General features: G+C 45.3%; 1 protein-coding gene across 17 annotated transcripts in view; it reads left to right on the forward strand.

Moving 5' to 3' along the window:
• The window catches only part of MYCBP2 (MYC binding protein 2), a 368,898-nt gene that overhangs the window by 26,406 nt on the left and 323,488 nt on the right, over nt 1–19,004 (forward strand). For all 17 annotated transcript variants that reach the window (XM_075918843.1, XM_075918845.1, XM_075918849.1 and 14 more), the window contains exons 2-3: nt 2,253–2,328; nt 10,654–10,869. In XM_075918843.1, coding sequence (XP_075774958.1) covers nt 2,253–2,328; nt 10,654–10,869 — 292 coding nt within the window. The remainder of the gene's footprint in view (nt 1–2,252; nt 2,329–10,653; nt 10,870–19,004) is intronic.

Genomic DNA, 19,004 nt, shown 5'->3' on the forward strand with positions numbered 1-19,004 from the left:
ACATCTAAACATTGACTTACCACAGCTTTGAAACTTTGCTGTGCAGAAGAAAAAGGTGCTTTTAACAATATTAATTTAAATGAAACAAGGACAGAATTACAAATAGTTTCTTTACCTAGACAAATATTTTTTAGTAGTTTGCCTTCAAGACAGTACTGTAATGTATTTACATTTCTTTTGTCTCTCCTGCTTCTGGTTGCATACTTCTAGTTTTGAATGAGGTAGTAACTGAATAGTCAGCTCAGAAAACTAAGGTTCTGTTGGACTAGCCTTTTAGTATAGTGCAAGTTTTATAGGAAAGACCAACATCGCCTATGGTCCCTGGAACATTTTCTCAGATATACTGTAGATTTAACCATTTAATGTGGAAACAAAAACAATTGAATGTTGAGACTAAAAATTCTGAATTTGCTTACTATTCGCTAATTATTTACTTGTGGATTGCCCTTATCTTTGTAGATTATAATGACTGCTCAGTTTTACAGTTAGGAAGTCCACCATCTTTAACTCCATGAGAGATTCTACTTCTGTGAAATTCCACTGTGCTTTGTTCCTGTTCTACGTCCATTGTTTTTACTTAAGAAAGCTTTTGGGAAGGGATGAATGGCACATAAATAAATATTTTTGTCTTACTGTTTTTGAGGGCTCAGGTTATAAGGCTCTTTGCCTGGGACTGAAGCACTTGGGATGGGCTTGGTTCCTCTGCACCCAGGGCAGTGGGGCCTGGGCTTTGCCCCTTCCTCCCCCAGGGTGGTGAGGATTGGGCAGGCTGAGGGTGTTGAGTACTATTTGCTGTTTGAAAGGGGTCTTCCATAAATTGTATTTTCTGCAACTTGTCTTAACTTCATTCCTCATGGAAAGAATTCTGCAGGGTCTGGAGAGGAGTTGTCCTTTTAAGACTTGGAAGTTCCCTTTCTACGTTGATAATGGGAGTCCCATACATTCAGAATTCTTCCATGCACAAATCAGAAGAGAGGCTGTTGGTTGGTTTGATAGCCATTTAAAATAGCTTTACTTGCATGATTTAAATATACATTTGAATGAGCCTTATCCAATTTTAATATCTGTGTCATGAACTGAAATAAGGGAAATAATGCAGTAGGGATGGGATTAGGGATGTTAGTTGTTTAAACGATTAATTGATACATTTGGTATTATCACTTAATAATAGGTAGGCGGTAGGAGCCAGTGCTCATAGGGAACCAACTTTAAGATGGCTCTCTGCGTGTGCCAGCTCCGGAAAATCACCTGCCGCCCCCCTTGCTGCCTCCCACAGAGGCAGCGAGGAAAGGGGGTAGGCGGGAACTGGAACCGGTGCTCAGGCAGAGGTGGCTTAAAAGCTGGCTCCCGCCTGTTCCTGCCCCCATGAGTAAAGGTGAAACCACTAAAATTTCAATTGGTTACATGTTTACAAAAAACACAATATTTAACATCCCTAGTAGGGATGTTCAGCAAGCTCTTTGTTTTTCTTTAATTGCATCCATTGTAGGTGACATTCTAATTGTGTGAACAATGTCTCTAAGCCTTATGTATCCATTTTTAAGAGAGAGTAATTTCTTATGTGACTAGCTTTGCAATTTATGGTACAATCTGGGTGTTATCAAAACCAGTGGGAAAACTGTCAGCTTCAATGTGAACAGGCATGTGTCATTACCTGAAGCGCTGGATGCAACAATGGAGCCAATTTTAATGAGATCTAGATTTGTATGTTGAGTTTGGATGAAAAGCTGATGGAAGAGTTAATTATGATTGTATTTGGAATTAGCAAATATATTCAGAAGCAGTAACTATTATTGTGTTTAAGGCTTAAACAAATTCACCAGACACATAAGACTAGCCTGAGCATATCTGGGGTCACTGCCAGCAGGAACCATTGAAATACCTTAGTAAGGTGTTCATCTTCTCATTATAGCATCAAACAGTGCAGGTGAAGGGAGGCAGGAGTCAGCACCCCACAAACACTGGTTCCACTTGCTCCGCAATCCCCCGTATCACAGGCAGCGGCACGGGAGGAGGAGGGGAAGGACAGGGCAAGTGGCTCTGCAGGAGCCAGAGCTCATGGGGAGCCATCTTAAAAACTAATACAGAGGCAGTAGGGGCAGGGCTGTGTGTAACCGAGTGGGTTAACCGATGAGATCAGGCTCATCGGTTAATCGTGTACTCGGTTACACGTTCACAACCCTAATCTTAATTAAAATATTTTTCCAGTAAAAATACTCAATTTTATTCTCATAAATGTTTCACTTTTTCAGGAGTAAGAAAATCTTAAGCAAGAAAAAACTGAAAAGGAAACAGAAGACCAAATCGAAAGTGAAAACACGAAACAAGGTAAATGATGTGGATCCATATGTTCATTTTCAAATAGACTACATATCTTTGCATAAACCAAAATAATTTCATGTGAGGTACTGATAAAAGAATGTTACCAAACATAGTAATATCTGATGTCTTTTTTAAGAAATAAAAACAGCAGTTTTTGCATCAGTCCCAATTCTCCATTTTGCCTAGTGCCTTGATTTTTAACAAATTTCTTTCTGACAATTGATGGTCCAGAGCGGAAAATACAAGTATCTCTGTATGAGAGAATATTGTGAGGTGAGACAGGTTGCTGTCAGCTATATGCATATAACCTGAAAAATTGATGTATCTATCAGAGGCGCAGTAGTTGGGGAGGACTGTCGGGCGCACATATGCCTGGAGGCTGGCTCTGCAGAGTCTCTTGCCCACTCCTGCACTGCCTCCCACAGATACAGTGATACAGAGGCAGCACTGCAGAGTGTCAGGGGGCTCCAGGAGTGCATTGGCTGCTGGCCCTGCTCCTGGGGACTATCAAATAATTGTGTAACCAATTAGATTTTGTGCGGTTATGTGATTATTCAGTTAAACAATATTGAACAGCCCTACTAGAATTACTTCTAGAGACTGTAGAGGACATATCTGACCATAGCAGAGTTAAGTGTTTTAGTCAATGTGCAGAAAAAGGACTGGGGATTTCATCCCATTCCAGACTTGAGGAATCTGAAAAAATATATTGAGAAGTTTGTTTCCTATGTTAACGTTGGCCTCCATTGTTGCTGAGTTTTCAGTCATGGCTTGGTTTGTGACTCATTATAAAATATATTCATCTTATAAATAATCAATTGAACAGCCATCAAAAGTATTTGAGGAAGCAGGGTATTTTCATTTACCCTAATTTGACGCCTGGTTATTTAAGGCTTCTGAGTATGACAGTCTATTAAACCACATTGTTTTTACAACCACCCTTTTCTTGCATCTGGCAGGCCTGGGTTCACCACGGACAAAGGCTGCTCCGTTGGAGGCAGCTCAGCCTTTCTCTGTGGGGAACTTGGGGCCACCTCAGAGAGAGGCTGTTTTGTGGCAGCCTCCCCTGCCCCTGCTGCCATGCTGCTGCTTCTGATAGCGTCAGCAATGTTGGTAAGGGGGTCAGGTGGCACTGCAGAGCTAGTTGTGGGGAGAGCTGGTTTTTAAGTCGGCTCTCAACAGTATTGGCTCCTGAGCAGATGCCCAAACACACATTTTGCAGGGAACAATGCCTGTAACCAAGATGATTCTTGGCATTTCTTTCTGGACACTAGATGGCTTAAAATTATATTGTTGAATGTTATACATTAATAGAAATGTCTGTACCTATAACCGTATGGTTGCATTCTACTATAGTAGTGGTGTCCAACATGCTAGCCATTAGCCACATGTGGCTATTGGGCTAGTTGTGTGTGGCTAGTTGGCTATAGCAATAGCCACTATCATGGCTACTGCTTCAGAACTGGTCAAGACATCATGGCACTTTAGCGGGGTGGGTAATAATTTTTGACCAGGGATCACTTCAGAATTTTGAAGTAGCCCCAGGTTGACCATATGGGGTGGGGCTTCAAGTAGAAGGGTAGGCCAGGACACTTCCATGCTTCTCCACCCACAGACCCTGATTGGCCTGGTGATGGGGGAACACGCAAAGTCTGTCTCCTCCCCTGCCCTCCCCCCCCCCCCCCCCCCCACACCGAAGACAGATGGCGGTTCCCTCTAGGTCAGTGGTCTCCAAAATTTTTACAGCTAAAATCACTTTTTAAATGTCAGGGCAAGCCAAGGTCTTCCCCAAGACCCTACCCCTTCCTTGAGGCCCTTCCTTCTCCATTACCTCCTCTCCATCGCTTGCTGTCCCGTCCTTACTCACTCTCACTGTGTTGAGACAGGAGGTATGGGCTCTGGGGTGGGAATGAGGAATTTGGGTGTAGGAAGGGGTGAAAGGTGCAAGCTCTGGGAGGGAATTTACGTGAAGAAGGAGGTGGAGAAGGGGATGCTGGCTTGGGGAGAGGGCTCCAGGCTGGAGAGTGTTTGGGTCAGGTGGAGGGTTGGGGTGCTGAGCAAGCCACAGGCTTGTGAATGTGGGGGGTGCAGGAGTTTAGGTTGGGGTATATGAGGGGCTCAGGGCAGGGGATTTGGGTATATGATGGGCTCAGGGCACAGGTTTACATTGTGTGGGTGGTGCGGGAGTGTTGAGGCACAAGACTGGAGATGTGAGAGTGCAGGAGTTTGGGGATGTGAAGGGCTCAGGGCAGGGGGTTCAGGTGTATGATGGGCTTTGGGTTGAGGTGGGTGGAGGGGTGCAGGAGTTTTATGATGCTACAGCCAGATGAGGGCTTTGCCGCAATTGGGGGCTTGTTGGCCAGGCTTAATTTTTAAATAAAACTTTGTCCAACACAAAACCTTGTCTTTCTTTATGGGAGGGGAGGGGAACCTGTTTTGAGTCAGTGACTCCTGACCCACATAAAAATCAGCCAGGGACCACACAAATAAGAAGCAAAACAACAATCCCTCCAAAGCCCCCTAAGCCTCACTGATATAGTCCCAACTGAGAATCCTCACTTCCCTGGCACTCTAGCCCTGATCGGGGGCGGGGAAGGTAGGCTAGGTAGGACTGAAGTTCAAGGTCTCAGGCCAGATTATCTCTTCTAGGGTTCCAGGGTTAGTGGATTTTGTGAGGCCCCCTAGACTCTGAGGTGGGGCCAAAAATGAGTTCAGTGTGTAGGGCAGAACTGACAATGAGTGGGTTAGGGATGGGGTGCAGAATCTGGGTGGGAAGTAGGGTACAGGAGCAAGCTGGTGGTAGGTGTCTGGCCAGGAGAGAGGGGGCAGGAGCAGGGTGCTGGTGGGTGTCTGGCCAGAGGACAAAGGCGGGGTGCTGGTCTGTGTTTAGCCAGGGGACTGGGTGAAAGTTTGGCCAGGGGGCAGGAGCAGGGTACTGGTGGAGGTCGGGCCAGGGGCAGCTTGGCCAGTACCTGGGATTGTCTCCAGGGACGAGGCTCTCAGGCAAGATCTGCAGGCAGTGCTGGAAGAAGCACTTGCCGCTCCTTTAAGAAATCCAGCACTCTGGATCCTCTGCTGTCATGTTAACTCCCCCCCACTGCCTCTCTGGAGCATGGGGAAGGGAGGGAAGAAAAGAAAGTGTGCGTGCTGCTGTGAAGAGGGAGGAGCAGTGCACGTGCTTCCAGAAAAGCCGGCTCTCACACAGAGCTTCATGATTTCCCTCCATATGCCTCAAACGAGGGGTGGGAGGTTGTAGTGCCAGTGCAGTCTCCTTGTTGCACGTACGGGAAACAAGAGGGAGCTTGGATCACTACCTTGGGATCGACTGGCAGTGCCCCTATGATCAGGGTGGGTTGGTGACCATTGCTCTAGGTGCCTGTGCCCTGACAGTGGGAGAAGACTTCACATGTTCCTTTGCCCCGCCCCCAGGTTAATCTGAGCCTGGAGGATGGGGAGCTTGCGAAGTCTCATGCCCTGCCGCCGCCCTGCAATGGAGCACCACACTTAAAGTCATCTGCCAGCTGAGCGGCAGTTGACTTTTAAGTGCAAAGCTCCTTGCAGGGCGGGAGGAGATTTTGCATGCTCTCCCTGCCCCCAAGTCCTGATTGACCTTGGGGCAGGGGGAGCAGGTGAAGTCTTCCCCTGCCCTGCCAGGAGTGCACGGTGCTTAGAGTCAACTGCAAGGGTTGACTCCAAGCGCCACGTGCTCCCCGTCCCTACGCCTTGATTGGCCTGGGAGTGGCAGGGCCTCTGCAGGCTGGATCAACCCACTTGGTAGGCTGGATCTGGCCTGCGGAGGCCCTTTTGCTCACCTCTACACTATAGCTATGTCAGCTTCTGTTAAGCATGTTCCAGTTACTTAAATTTACAGGGCTCTGAACTGCACTTCTGTACTCGAACGAACTCGGCAGTGGGGGCTGACGGTAGATTTGGTAACTGTGTGCTTCAGTCTCTGCTTCACTCTGTTCTATCCTCTTGGTTATTTTCAGCACTGCTTATCCAACTGTCCCATGAGTGGGATACAGAGTCACATGCAGAAATGAAGGTTGGTTATTTGTAAACAGAGTTCCTCAGTATGACTCTGCATAGTCACATTTCCACCTGTCTTCTGCTTTGTCTGAGTTCTTTGTCTGAGTTGGGTTGGCAGTGGAGGGACTGAGAGAGGTCTAGGGGAGAGGGCATGCTCTCAAAGACGTATGAGTGCTTGCTCATGTCAGTTCCATCCAAGGTGTACATGTGCCCACATGTGTGGCCACTGGAGATTTTTGCCTTAGTGGTATCTGTAGGGCAAGCTGTGGTGCCCTCTTAAATGCCACGCACATGCTGTGGTATATCAGGTTCTGCTGGTCAATGCCCTCTCAGTTCCTTCTTCCTGATCATGGTGGTCAATCGAGCCCCTCTTTGTTTGACAAGAGCTAGCAGTTTTCTTCCCTTGGACTTTGTGCCTTTGTCCCTTTTTTTTGTACGTTGTTGTTAAGGGTCCCAGCTAGGACTTTGTCCCTGGCAGGGCATGACTTTGGATTCTAGGTTTAAGCCCTCCTCAGACTGCAGCAGGCCTATGTCTGTGAATAATCCTCAAAGCAGCTGCCTTAAGTGGTTGGGAGAGTCACAAATCAAGGAGCATTGACAAATCTGTAGGAGCTTTAGGCTCCACATCCAAAAAGAGAGAGAGAGAGAGATCTCAGAGCTCTTCTGGTGGAGTCCACCCTGTGCCTGACTTGTGAGCCTTTCTAGAGCCCTCACTGAGCACATCAGCCTGTGTGCACTGTGTACCACTGGCATCTGGTGCTTCCTGGCACTGTTCATTATCGCCTGCACTGAAGAGGATTTTAATTTCACTTCTGAATTTTTATGCTGTTTAACTACCTGATTCTATAGAAATTAAATTTTTGTTTTGAGGCTGCACCTTGTTTTATTTTGAATGAGACATGGACATCTGGGCAGAACAGTTATATAATGCTAGTGGTAGTGTATTCTCATGCTCGATGCTCCATGCGTCTGCATTAAATTGGGAATGCTAGCTGGTAAAATGATGATGGCTTTAACTTCTAGGTTGGCAGTCACAAACTGGGATCTCAGAGTCAATCTGTACTTTAGGATTTGTTGGAAGTTTGTTAACATTCTGTTTAGTGTGTGACTCAGGGAAAAAAATCGGACTTTGCTGTTTGTATTTGCTCTCTAGTCCTAATGAGTGAGAGGTAGTAAAAATGAACTTTTGTCAGGAAAAAAATTTTTTTTTTCGAATGCATACATAGGGACCTCATCTATTTAACATGAACATGCTTTTTCTGCAGTAAACGTAATCACATTTTAATATTAAATTTTTTCTTCTGTGCCAGTGTTTTGCTAAATATTTCTCCAGAATCCCGTTTGTTGTCATTTCATGTCCTTTGGATAAAACTAGCTGCAGACTAAACTATTGTTTGCAGTGTTTTGGGGACACTGGTAGTAATGGAAGAGGTATGGATTCCCAGGCCTATATCAGTGTAGTATGAATTACCTTTAAATATAAAAATTGAAGTCTCAGTTGATTCTGAAATCCTAGTCTTATGGTTTTCTAAGAGTGGTAGCTGTGTTAATATGTAATTTTAAAAACAACAAGCAGTCCTATGGCACCTTAGAGACTAATACATTTATTAGGTCATAAATTTTTTAGTAAAAACTGATTCATCAGATTAATTGGAGTGGAAATTACCGAATCCAGGGTATAAATGGCAGCAGAAGAAGTTACCTGTCAATTGTAGAACCAGAATTAATAAAGCTAGTGTGGCTATATATATAGTGTGGCTACATCTCATTCATAGCATTTGATGTGGACATGCGAATATCAAAGGTGGGGATATTGCCTTTGTAGTGTGTTAACCCGTTAAGATCAGTATTCAAGCCTAAATTGATAATATTGAACCTGTAAATAAACTCCAGTTCAGTTGTCTCCCTCTGTAATTGGGTGATAAAAGAAGGACTACTTTAAAATTCATTATATAATGTCTAGGGAGGCTAAAATGTTTCCCTACAACAAGGCTTTTCAACTTTGGAAACCCTGGGGGCCACAATGATACTCACAGCACATGCCAAGGGCCACAACTTAAGTGTGGTTGCATATACATGCAAATACCTTCTTTCACACTGATGGGCAAGACTACACAACACACAGGCCCCATTTAAGTCAGTTCTGCTGATATTAATAAAATGCAATATTTACCCTATTTCTACCCATATGACAGCACTTTTAATGAGCAGTGACAGTCCAGGAATTGAACTACAGGCAGTCCCTGAGTTATGCGGATCCGACTTATGTCGGATCCGCAGTTACGAACGGGGCTTTTCTTGCCCCGGAGGACGTGAGCGGCGGGACGCCCAGATGCGCCATGGTCCCACCGCCCGCGTCCTCCGGGGCGAGAAAAACTGCTCCGCGTCTCCCTGGTCTGCTGGGGGGGAGAGCCCCCCCACAGCAGACCAGGGAGACGCGGAGCAAAGCCGCGGAGGATGTGGGTGGGACTGCGGCGCGTCTCTGCACTCCCACCACCCACGTCTCCCTGGTCTGCTGGGGGGGGGCACAGCTAGTGCGCTCCCCCCCCGTTAGCAGACCAGGCTTTTCTCGTCGACGACTCCTGGGGTATGGCAGCTGGGGCGCTGCCGGGTTGGTCCTCAGGGGTGAGAAAAGCTGCTCCGCGTCTCCCTGGTCTGCTGGGGGGGAGTCGTCTCCCCCCCCCTCCCCCCCAGCAGACCAGGGAGATGCAGAGCAAAGCCGCGGAGCATGCGGGCAGCGGGACAGCCCAGACTCGCCGTGGCTGTCCCACTGCCGGCGTCCTCGGAGGCTTTGCTCCCCATCTCCCTGGTCTGCGAGACGCGGAGCAAAGCCGCGGAGCATGCTCCACCCTCCTTCAGACCAGGGAGACGTGGAGCACGCGGGCAGGGGGACAGCCCAGACGCGCCGCGGCTGTCCCGCGGCCAGCGTCCTCCGAGGCTTTGCTCCCCGTCTCCCTGGTCTGCTGGGGGGAGCCCCCCCCCAGCAGATCAGGGAGACGCGGAGCAAAGCCGTGGAGGATGTGGGTGGGACTGCGGCGCGTCTCTGCGGTCCCGCCACCCGCGTCTCCCTGGTCTTGTGGGGGGAGGGCGCAGCTAGTGCACCTCCCCCCCCCCAGCAGACCAGGCTTTTCTCGCCGACAACGCCTTGGGTAGAGCAGCTGTCCGGCAGCACCACTCCTCGGCGCTACTGGACCAACCCGGCAACACCCTAGCTGCTCTGCCACAGGCGTCCCCTAGTCAGCCGCTGCTGAAACTGACCAGCGGCTGACTACAGGAAGCCCGAGGCAAAGTTGCTCTGCCCCAGGCTTCCTGGAATCAGCCGCTGATCAGTTTCAGCAGCGGTTGACTTGGGGACACCTGGGGTAGAGCAGCTGGGGTGCTGCCGGTTGGTCCCCGCAGTGCTGAGGTGCGGCGCTGCGGGGACCTACCCGGCAGCGCCCCAGCTGCTCTGTCCCAGGTGTCCAAATTCAGCTGCTGTTGAAAATGATCAGCGGCTGATTCCAGGAAGCCCAGGGCAGAGTAACTCTGCCTCGGGCTTCCTGTAGTCAGCTGCTAGTCAGTTTCAGCAGCGGCTGAATCTGGATGCCAGTTCCGACTTACATACAAATTCAACTTGAGAACAAACCTACAGTCCCTATCTTGTACGTAACCCGGGGACTGCCTGTACTAAAATGCATATCAACAGAAAACCGTTATATTGACTCGTCATTGTGGAACGTGTTTCCAGTGAAAGCCATGTTCAAAGGATCCCACCTGCGGGACTTGTGTTGAGCTTCCACGTAAACCCAAACTCCATCTTGGGAACGCAAACGAACGGGCCATGTGTTGAGTAGTGCTGCCCCACAGGTTCATGTGTGTTACCATTCCTGCTGTCTGATTTGTGTGCATTTATCGTTTGGTACAGAGACTATTTTGACCAATATATATGGCCAAATACCAAAGCACTGCTCATTGTTTTTATGGTTTTCTTGTTATTGCTAGGTAATGCAGCATATGGTGTAGTGTGAAATTTCTTTATTTGAAGACTTGTGGTTTATTTAGGTTTATGATAAAGAAAAATACACATGCAGGTAAAAATTGCTAATCACTATACATTACAAATAAAATGCTGCTTTTCTCTGCTACATGGAGTTGTAATCATTCAGACTTGAGAAAATAATATTTTTATCACTGGTTAAAGGGATAATGAGACTTTGATTTTGCTCTTTAGTGAAATTTGAAAAGTTTTAAATAAAGTTTTAATTGACTTTATACATAGAAGAATTAATGTTCAACCAAAATTAACATATTACTGTTTTTCAGACAGAAAATTTGGAGAATACAATAACAATACCAGATATCAAATTACACAGCAACCCATCAGCTTTTAATGTTTACTGCAATGTTCGCCATTGTGTTTTGGAGTGGCAAAAAAAAGAAACATCCTTAACTTTGGCTTCAAAGAACACTGTGCAAAGCGGAGATTCAGATAGTGATGAAGAGGAGGAGTCAAAAGAGCCACCCCTCAAGCTTCCAAAGGCAAGTAATCCTGGATAGTTTTTCATGTGTAACTTTATAGTCTACATGGCACATCTTTGACAATTGTATTGATTAACATGAATTTAACCTTTTCTCAGTTGGATCCTGTTACTTTATGACAAGTTGTTGGGAACATGTAATTATCATGCAAGAGCAGAAGAGTATCCATCTAGGCCAGTACCTTCTCTGACAGTGGTAGCTACTAGATGCTTCAGTGGACTAAAAGAAACCCAGAGGTGGTCATGTAAGAAATAATTCATAGGAGAAGTTTCTTTTTTATTCTCTGAGTTTGAGGGTTTATATTACTTCCAAACATTTAAGTTTATAATCCTATCTAATGTAGTTGTGAATATTTTCATCCTCCATATAAATATTTAGTCTTTTCTTGAAATCTTGCTTAGCTCTTGGCTGCATTGTTTTGTGGCATTGATTTCCACAAGTTTTTCTGTTTACTGAGGTTTGGAAAAATATTTCAGTAATAGCTTTTAGAATGTAATGACTTCAGACATATTGCTATTAGTGTATAAGAGGACAGTGTTCAATAATGGAATATTGGAAAGAAAAGCTGATGGGAATGGATAATCTGCTTTATTTTTCTTACCTGCATATTCAGTTTGTTCATAGTTGCATTTAGCTATTGAGTATGCCTTTTGTGAATTGTATTTTTCCCACCAGTTACTATTCAATTAATATGTAATCTGTTAATCTTGTTTTCTGCTATCTTTCATTGCTGAGGGTTCAGAGGGGCTTGGGCAAAGCAGTTTTCCATAGTTTGTTTTATGCTATTTATCATGAGAAGATTGAATTACCGTATATACTCGAGTATAAGCCGAGTTTTTCAGCACAGTTTTTGTGCTGAAAAATGCCCCCCTCGGCTTATACTCGAGTCAGCCTCCTGCTCGCGGGCGGGCTCAGCGCGTCTCTGCCGCCGGCCGGGTCTAGATGCGTGAGCCCGGAGCTCCGGCCCCCCAGCCCCTGCCCTCCTGGACCTTCCGGCCCCTGCCCTCCTGACCCTCTCAGCCCCCCTGTCCCCTTGTCCCCCCCAGCCTCTGTCTCCTCGTCCCCCCCCAGCCCCTGCCTCCTCGTCCCCCCCCAGCCCCTGCCCTCCTGGTCCTCCCGGCCCCCCTGTCCCCTTGTCCCCCCCCAGCCCCTGCCCTCCTGGCCCACCCAGTCCCTGCCCCCTCGGCCCCCCAGCCCCTGCCCTCCTGGCTCTCCTGGCCCCCCAGCCCCTGCCTGCCCGGCACCATGGGCCCTTGCCGCGTGGGAGGAAGGGCGTTTGGAGCCGTTCGCCATGACGCTCGGGTGCAGCGCTGAGCTCGGGAACAGCTGGGCCAGGAGCCGACTCTGCACCGTGGGCGTCTGTTCTGGAAGCGCCCGGGAGCCCTGATCACGAGCTTGGGCCCGATTCTGGGGCAGGTGCACAAGGACCAGCCGCTGCTCCCTGCTCCCCCTCCCCTCCCGTGGTAAAATCCAGCCAGCACCGGCACCCGCTCCCCCCGCTGGCTCACTGGCCCATCGATGCCCGGCCCGGGTCTCGCACAGCCTCCCCCCCCCCCGCTGGCTCATTGGCCCATCGACGCCTGGCCCGGGTCTCGCACAGCCTCCCCCCCCCCCCCCCCCCCCCCCGCTGGCTCATTCGCCCATCGATGCCCGGCTCTGGTCTCTCACAGCCCCCCCCCCCCCCCCCCCGCTGGCTCGTTTAGAGGGGGCTCGGCAGGCAAGGGGGCCGGAACGTGGGGGCTGCGGGGCGGGGGCGGCGGGGGCTGAGCTGTGGCCGTGCCTGCAGAACCATATTGTTTTTGTTGACCCCCTTTTCCCCTTACAGAGCTAGGTTATTGTTTTTCTTTGAAATAAATATTCATGTAATTTTATTGGTATCTATCTTCATTTTTTACATTTACCAGTTGCTGCCTCATTTCCTACCCTAGGCTTATACTCGAGTCAATATTTTTTCCCAGTTCTTTGGGGTAAAATTAGGTGCCTCGGCTTATATTCGGGTCGGCTTATACTCGAGTATATACGGTAAATACTTCTAAAACTGCCTTTTTTATATTGGTTTTATTTCCTGGAAAACAGTAAACTTGCAATTGTGTGAGTTTACAAATGTTTAGTCATGAAAGGTTAGGTTGCAAGCTCTGAGAGAAGTCCAGAGAACTTTAATGGGACTTAACCAAACTAGATAACTGGGCATCATGGCAGACAAAATTCAATGTCAATAAATCAAGTACTGCATGTTGAAGAGGAAGGATTGGTGTTAGTAATGCACTTTACAGGGCTCTAAATTAACTGTATTATCTCATTGAAAGTTTGCTCAGGGTGTAGCATAAGTCAACAAAGTAAACAAAATTTAAGATGCATAAAGAGTGGAATGAAGAGATATGGGAAACAGCGTAATTATGTAAGTCACTAGTATGGCTCTATCTAAATTACTATGTGAGTACTGCTGTCCCTGGCTCCGAAAGAATATTTGAGAATTAGAGTGGTTCAGAGATGGACAAAAATGAGTAAGAGTAAAAAAAAAAAAGAGTTAAATTATGAAGAGAGCAAAAATAATCTTGTTAGTCTCATTTCTAATAAGAGAAAATATGAGAAGAGTACAAAATGAATGGTATTCAGAAGAAAGGTTGTGAGCTTCCATTCTTCCTGTTTCAAAACACAAGCACCAAGGGGATAGACATTCAACTAAATATAAAATTGGTTCATTTTAAAACTGATAAAATGAATACTACATAGCAGTTATGTTCTTATGTTTTTAATTACATTATTGAAAATTTGGAACAGGTTAGTTTTTAGCCCGGTAGCTCAGTATGGCTCAAAGGGATTGGATTCTTCTGTGTGTGGTTTGTAGTAATCAGTGCTTAATGAAGGACAGGAGGAAATCATAAATTCTTATTTCAGGTTGTAAAACTGTCTCTAATTACTTCCAGGAAGTGGGATGATCTCACATATACCTAGTGTGGCTATTTTTTTTGTACATTTCTTTGAGGTATGTGGTGGGTCTGGAGACAGGATACAGAGCTAGATGGATCCAAAAGTTTTCTTTGCCCACGAAAGCTTATGCTGCAATAAATCTGTTAGTCTATAAGGTGCCACAGGACTCCTCGTCGCTGATCCAATATGGCAATTCCTAATTAAGGGTGTAGAGCCTGTTCTCCTTGTAAATTTGGTTAATAGCTTCTGAAGGAGGAGATGTAAATGTTGCCTCCCTGATTTGTTTACTAGGGAGGGAAGGGATTTGTGATTTTTGTTTTTTGGTAGCTAATATTCCAACATGTTTATTGACTTTGTCATTTAATGAAAATGGAACGAGTGGCAATTTATGTGAATGTAAAAAAACAAGCCGTTTTAAATATATTGGGTGCTCTACACAGCAAGGCTTAACTCAAAATAAGCTTAGCAAATAGAGTTACGTCACTTGCGTAGCTTATTTCAAAATAGCTTATTGCACAATTGGGAGCATATACACAGCACTTATTTTGAAATAGAGCACTCTTCCTCCAACTTCCCTTATTCCTTGTACAATGAGGGTTACAGGATTCAGAGTAAGAAGTCCTCCAGCTTGACAATATTTTGACATTTTTTGAAATAAGTGCCTGCTGTGTAGACATGGACTAAGTTATTTTGAAATAACACTAGTTATTCCAATCTTGCTGTGTAGATGTACCCATTTACTACTTGGCCTTTCTAGAAATACTTTCACAGTACGGCAGTATAAGAACAGCATGGATAAAATTTTCAGAAGTGACCTAAGCATCAGATTTTCAAAGTTATTTTGGTACCTAAAGATGCTGTCAGACATCTAATGGGGCTTTAAAAAACCCTCCTTCAAATAATAGATAATTAATATTCATTGTAATAATTTGGAAGTAGGCATTTAAATTGCTTATGTGCACATCTGCATCATTAAAGTGCTTTTGAATATCTGCATCAGAGTGCTTTTGAAAATTGGACCTTTTAGAGCCTCACAGCTTGTCTACAGTGCACCAATTGCTGTGCATTACTTGTGTCGTGGACTGTGTTACGGTGCAGTGGAAATCCAGGAGTAATGTCTTTATGGTGAGTAATGTAGTAATGTCTTTATGGTGAGTTACTGTTCATCAAGATGGTATGCTGTAGCTTCACACTTTAGCTTGCTGCACAGTATCTCTGTGTAGTAAAGCTCTACACAAGCTTGTTTTGTTGAAAGTCAATATGATTTAAGACCTTAAGTGACTAAATTATTTTTGAAAAATGGAACCTTGACTCCTAAGTCCTTAAGTGCTTTTGAGAATGTTACCTTCATCAGTAGGTGATTTAGGATATGATATTTCTTATGCACAAATATATATTAGTGATTTTGGCATAGGCTACTTAGTAGGGATGTTAGAAATAATTTCTTTTAGTAATCGTGTAGCCTCCTGGTCCCACTCCCGGGGAGCCCCATGCTGCTGCCTCTGTATCAGAGTGGCAGGTGGGAACTAGTTTGAAAATTGGCTTCCACCTGCTACCCTGTGCTGCTGCCTCTGATATAGAGGCAGCAGTGTGGGATGGCAGCAGTTCCTGTTTGCACAGGGGCCCGAGCTCCCTTTGGATGGAGGGTGCTCCAGCATCCCACAGTGCAGCCTTGGTTCATGAGGAGCTCGGGCGTCCCGCGGACAAGGGCTGCTGCCGCCCCACGCTGCTGCCTCTGATACTGAGGCAGCAACATGGGGTTGCAGGCAGGAGCCAGTTTTTAAACCGGCTCCCTGCACAGACCAGCTAACTCCTGCTGCCTCATGCTGTTTCCTCTATATCAGAGACAGCAGCATGGGGTGGTAGGCAGCTCCCCTGTATGCTCTTCCTTTCAAACTTGGACTGGTGGGCTAGGATTGAGACAGTCTGCCAGTCCAAGTTGTAAATACAGAGTAGGGCTGTTAAATATTGGTTAATTGAATAGTTGATTAACCTCATGAATTCTTATTGGTTACTTGACTATTCTATAGTCCCCAGGTGTGGGGCCGGCAGCCAGTACGCTTTGACCCCACTTGCGAGGAGCCCCCTGCCACTCTGGAATGCTCTGTATCTGCCAAGGAGCCAGTTTAAAAACCATCTCCCTTTGTAGACCGGCTGATACAGAGTCAGCAGCACAGGGTGGCAGCATCCCCTGTCTGCCATGGGCTGAGGTCCCGGACCCAGTGCAATCCTGAACTGAACCGAATTGCCTGCCTCCTAATACACTTGAAATGCAGAGCCACAGCGGAGGTAGGTCCTGGCCAGCCTGCTAAAAAAAATTTCCTGGTGGGAGGGAAATGCATGTAGTCTATAATATTAACCGATAAGTTTCTGCTTGTCGGTTAATCGACTATATTATTACATCCCTGATACAGAGCACACGGAGGCAGGGGCAGAGGGTGGGGGGGAGGTGGCGGGACTTACAGTTAACCAGAACTGTTCACAGTTAAGCAATAGCTCATTGATTAAACAGTTAGCCAGCTAGCTGCTAACATTCCTCCTACTGAGCTCATTTTGCTTAAATTAATATAAATGGGGAGAGCTGCTGCAGTTGTTTTCAAATCTCATTTGAATAATTACTAGACTTATTTTCTTTGACTATGATACTGGGCTAAACAGAAAATATTGCTAAAGATCTTTTGTTATAATCAGATGAAAATGGAAGTTAAAAGAAAAACCTATACCTAACTTTTTCTACTTTCATAGCTCCTCCAGTGCTAAACTTGTTGAGACTGAGGCCTGGTTTATAGCAGAAAATTTGGTCACCGTAATTCAGTTGCTCATGAATGAGACATATTCACACCCTTGAGTGGTGTAGTCAAGTTTACTGAAGTCCCAATGTAGAAAGCAGCAGTTAGAGCAAGAATTCTTCTGTCAACCTAGCTAGTGCCGCTCAGGGAGGTGGATTACTTGCAGTGATGAGATGTAGATGTAGATGGTGTCTTACTGAAGGGCTGTGTCGCGTTACATGTTAAGGGTAGGTAAGCCCCTGGAATGCTTATTTTTAATCCATTTCCAGAATGCTTTTCCAATTAACAGTAAAGCTGGTAGTTGAAAACAAGCTGAAATAATTTATTTTACTTTTACATAAGATACACTAACAAATAAACCTCAGTGAAATGTCTAGTTTGGTGTTCTGAAATCTGATAGGCCAACAAGCAGACCAAATTGTTTTGTAAAAGTGTTTTTTTTAAATAGAGATCTGAATAAAAAATTATTTGAAAATTCCTGTAAACTGATGTTGAAGCAAAATTTGCTATTTTCCTAAACTGTGATGTGCCTTTGTTAGTCTTGATGCAAGGATTTTGTATTCTTTCTACGATGCAAGTATCAGAACAGTTTCAGAATTGAATTGGTGACATGACCTTTTTGTACTGAAAGTAATGTTTGTACTTGCCTGATCTTGTACTCATTGAAGAGATTGAAATTTTTGCTATTGACTTGAATAGGGAAAGATAAGTCCCTAACTGATTTTGATTTAACTTGCAATTAACTGTTACAGGAGAACTAATCCTTTCCTGCAGGAATTATTTTAGCTGGTGGGAAACTCAGCGCAGAGATGTAGATGCTCAGCTATCTGCTCCATAGAAGTCTAATACTGAAGGAGCACAAATGTTAGAGTAAGACTGAGAGCTTTGTAGAATCTTCTCAAGTAATTGGTTAAACGTTCTCTATCCTGATTGAGAAGTTTATTTTTTCATTACAAATAGTTTAATTACTTGACCTCAGCAAAAAACAAAAGTCCCCTTGAACATAAACACAAAATAAAAGCAGACTTTTAGATATAGTGGAGAAATCAGTTTTTCTTTCTTTGAGAGTTGTGGTAGGCTTTTAAAAATAAATATCATATGCCCTAAAGGCTAGCAATTGGATGTTAATTTGCATGAATGCCAGGAGTATATCCAGTGATGCAGTAAAAGGGAAAATACACAGAAAATGAGTTTCTTCCAGGAGCCTTTTTTTCCCCCTAGTATGGGTAGTTATGAAACAGCCAGTGGCGCTGGGGCTGAGGGTGCAGTAGACGGGCTGATGGCTGCAGAGTAGGTGTGCTCTGGATGCCAGAGTGAGAGGAGGGGCAGAAAGAGATGGGAGGGGTGTCCTGCAACAAGGTTGGGCTAGCCTCCCCCAATGGTACATCGATCTGCTGCCCCAGTGGTGCAACTGGAGCCAGTAGTGGAAACTAACTCATCACCAAATGAAATGTTGGTATGGCTACTACTAGTTCTCACTCTGAGGACACTTTACAGTTTGGCAATTTTGTAGATAAAATAGCCATGACTTTGAAGCTTCCATCTGTAATATTGGAAGAACACCCCCATTCTGCATTTGATATTTTGAATGCTCTGGCAAGGTGACGTCTTTCTTCCATTGTAGATGTGCTGTTGCAGCCTGCAGAAGCAATGTAGTATATCTCTTCAACCCAACCCGCCCCCCAGCTAAAAAGTTTATATAGCTTTTATTTGCTATATAAACTATACTTTTTTTTGTTCACACCGAAATGCCTAGTTGCTATTAGAGACAGCAGTAATTAGAGCTAGAGGAAAAGATTCACATTTTACACCTTCCAAAAAGATGGGGAAAAAGATACATGTAATTGGTAGAAAAGTGTTCTATTATTTGCTTTGAAGAAATAGTGGCTAATTACTAGGCAATTATGTTATGATATCAGTACCAGATATGGAAAAGTTTTCTGTCTAATGCAGGCAGAAAAGAGAAATAGGAGAAAAAGATACCTTTAGATTTTCATGGGGACACATCAAGGAATACTTGACCACGCTGGGAAAGATACTTAAAGGAACAGAGGCTAATGTGATGTTTGTTTGGGATTGGGCCTGCGCAAAGGTAGCCAAGATTATGATAACCAATAGATGGCTCAGGCAGTGCTACTCTAAGGGCAGCTTTGGGATACTTGTTCACTGGAAGACATTCACAGAGAGAGGAGCATTTTCATGGGATGTATTCAACTTCATAGGGAAGTAAATAGACATCTGGGATGGAGGTTGACCCAACTGATTTAGAAGATCTTTAAATGAGCAATTCATAGGAGATGGTTGGGAGATGCACTTGTAATATCCATGCCTAATTCCAATACTGAGTGGGAGAAAAATCAAGAATAGAGGATATAGGGATGGAAGGAGGAACAACAAGGAGGAACAACAAGGGAT

The sequence above is a fragment of the Pelodiscus sinensis genome, chromosome 1 (assembly GCF_049634645.1).
Source record: "Pelodiscus sinensis isolate JC-2024 chromosome 1, ASM4963464v1, whole genome shotgun sequence".
NCBI lineage: Eukaryota > Metazoa > Chordata > Testudines > Trionychidae > Pelodiscus > Pelodiscus sinensis.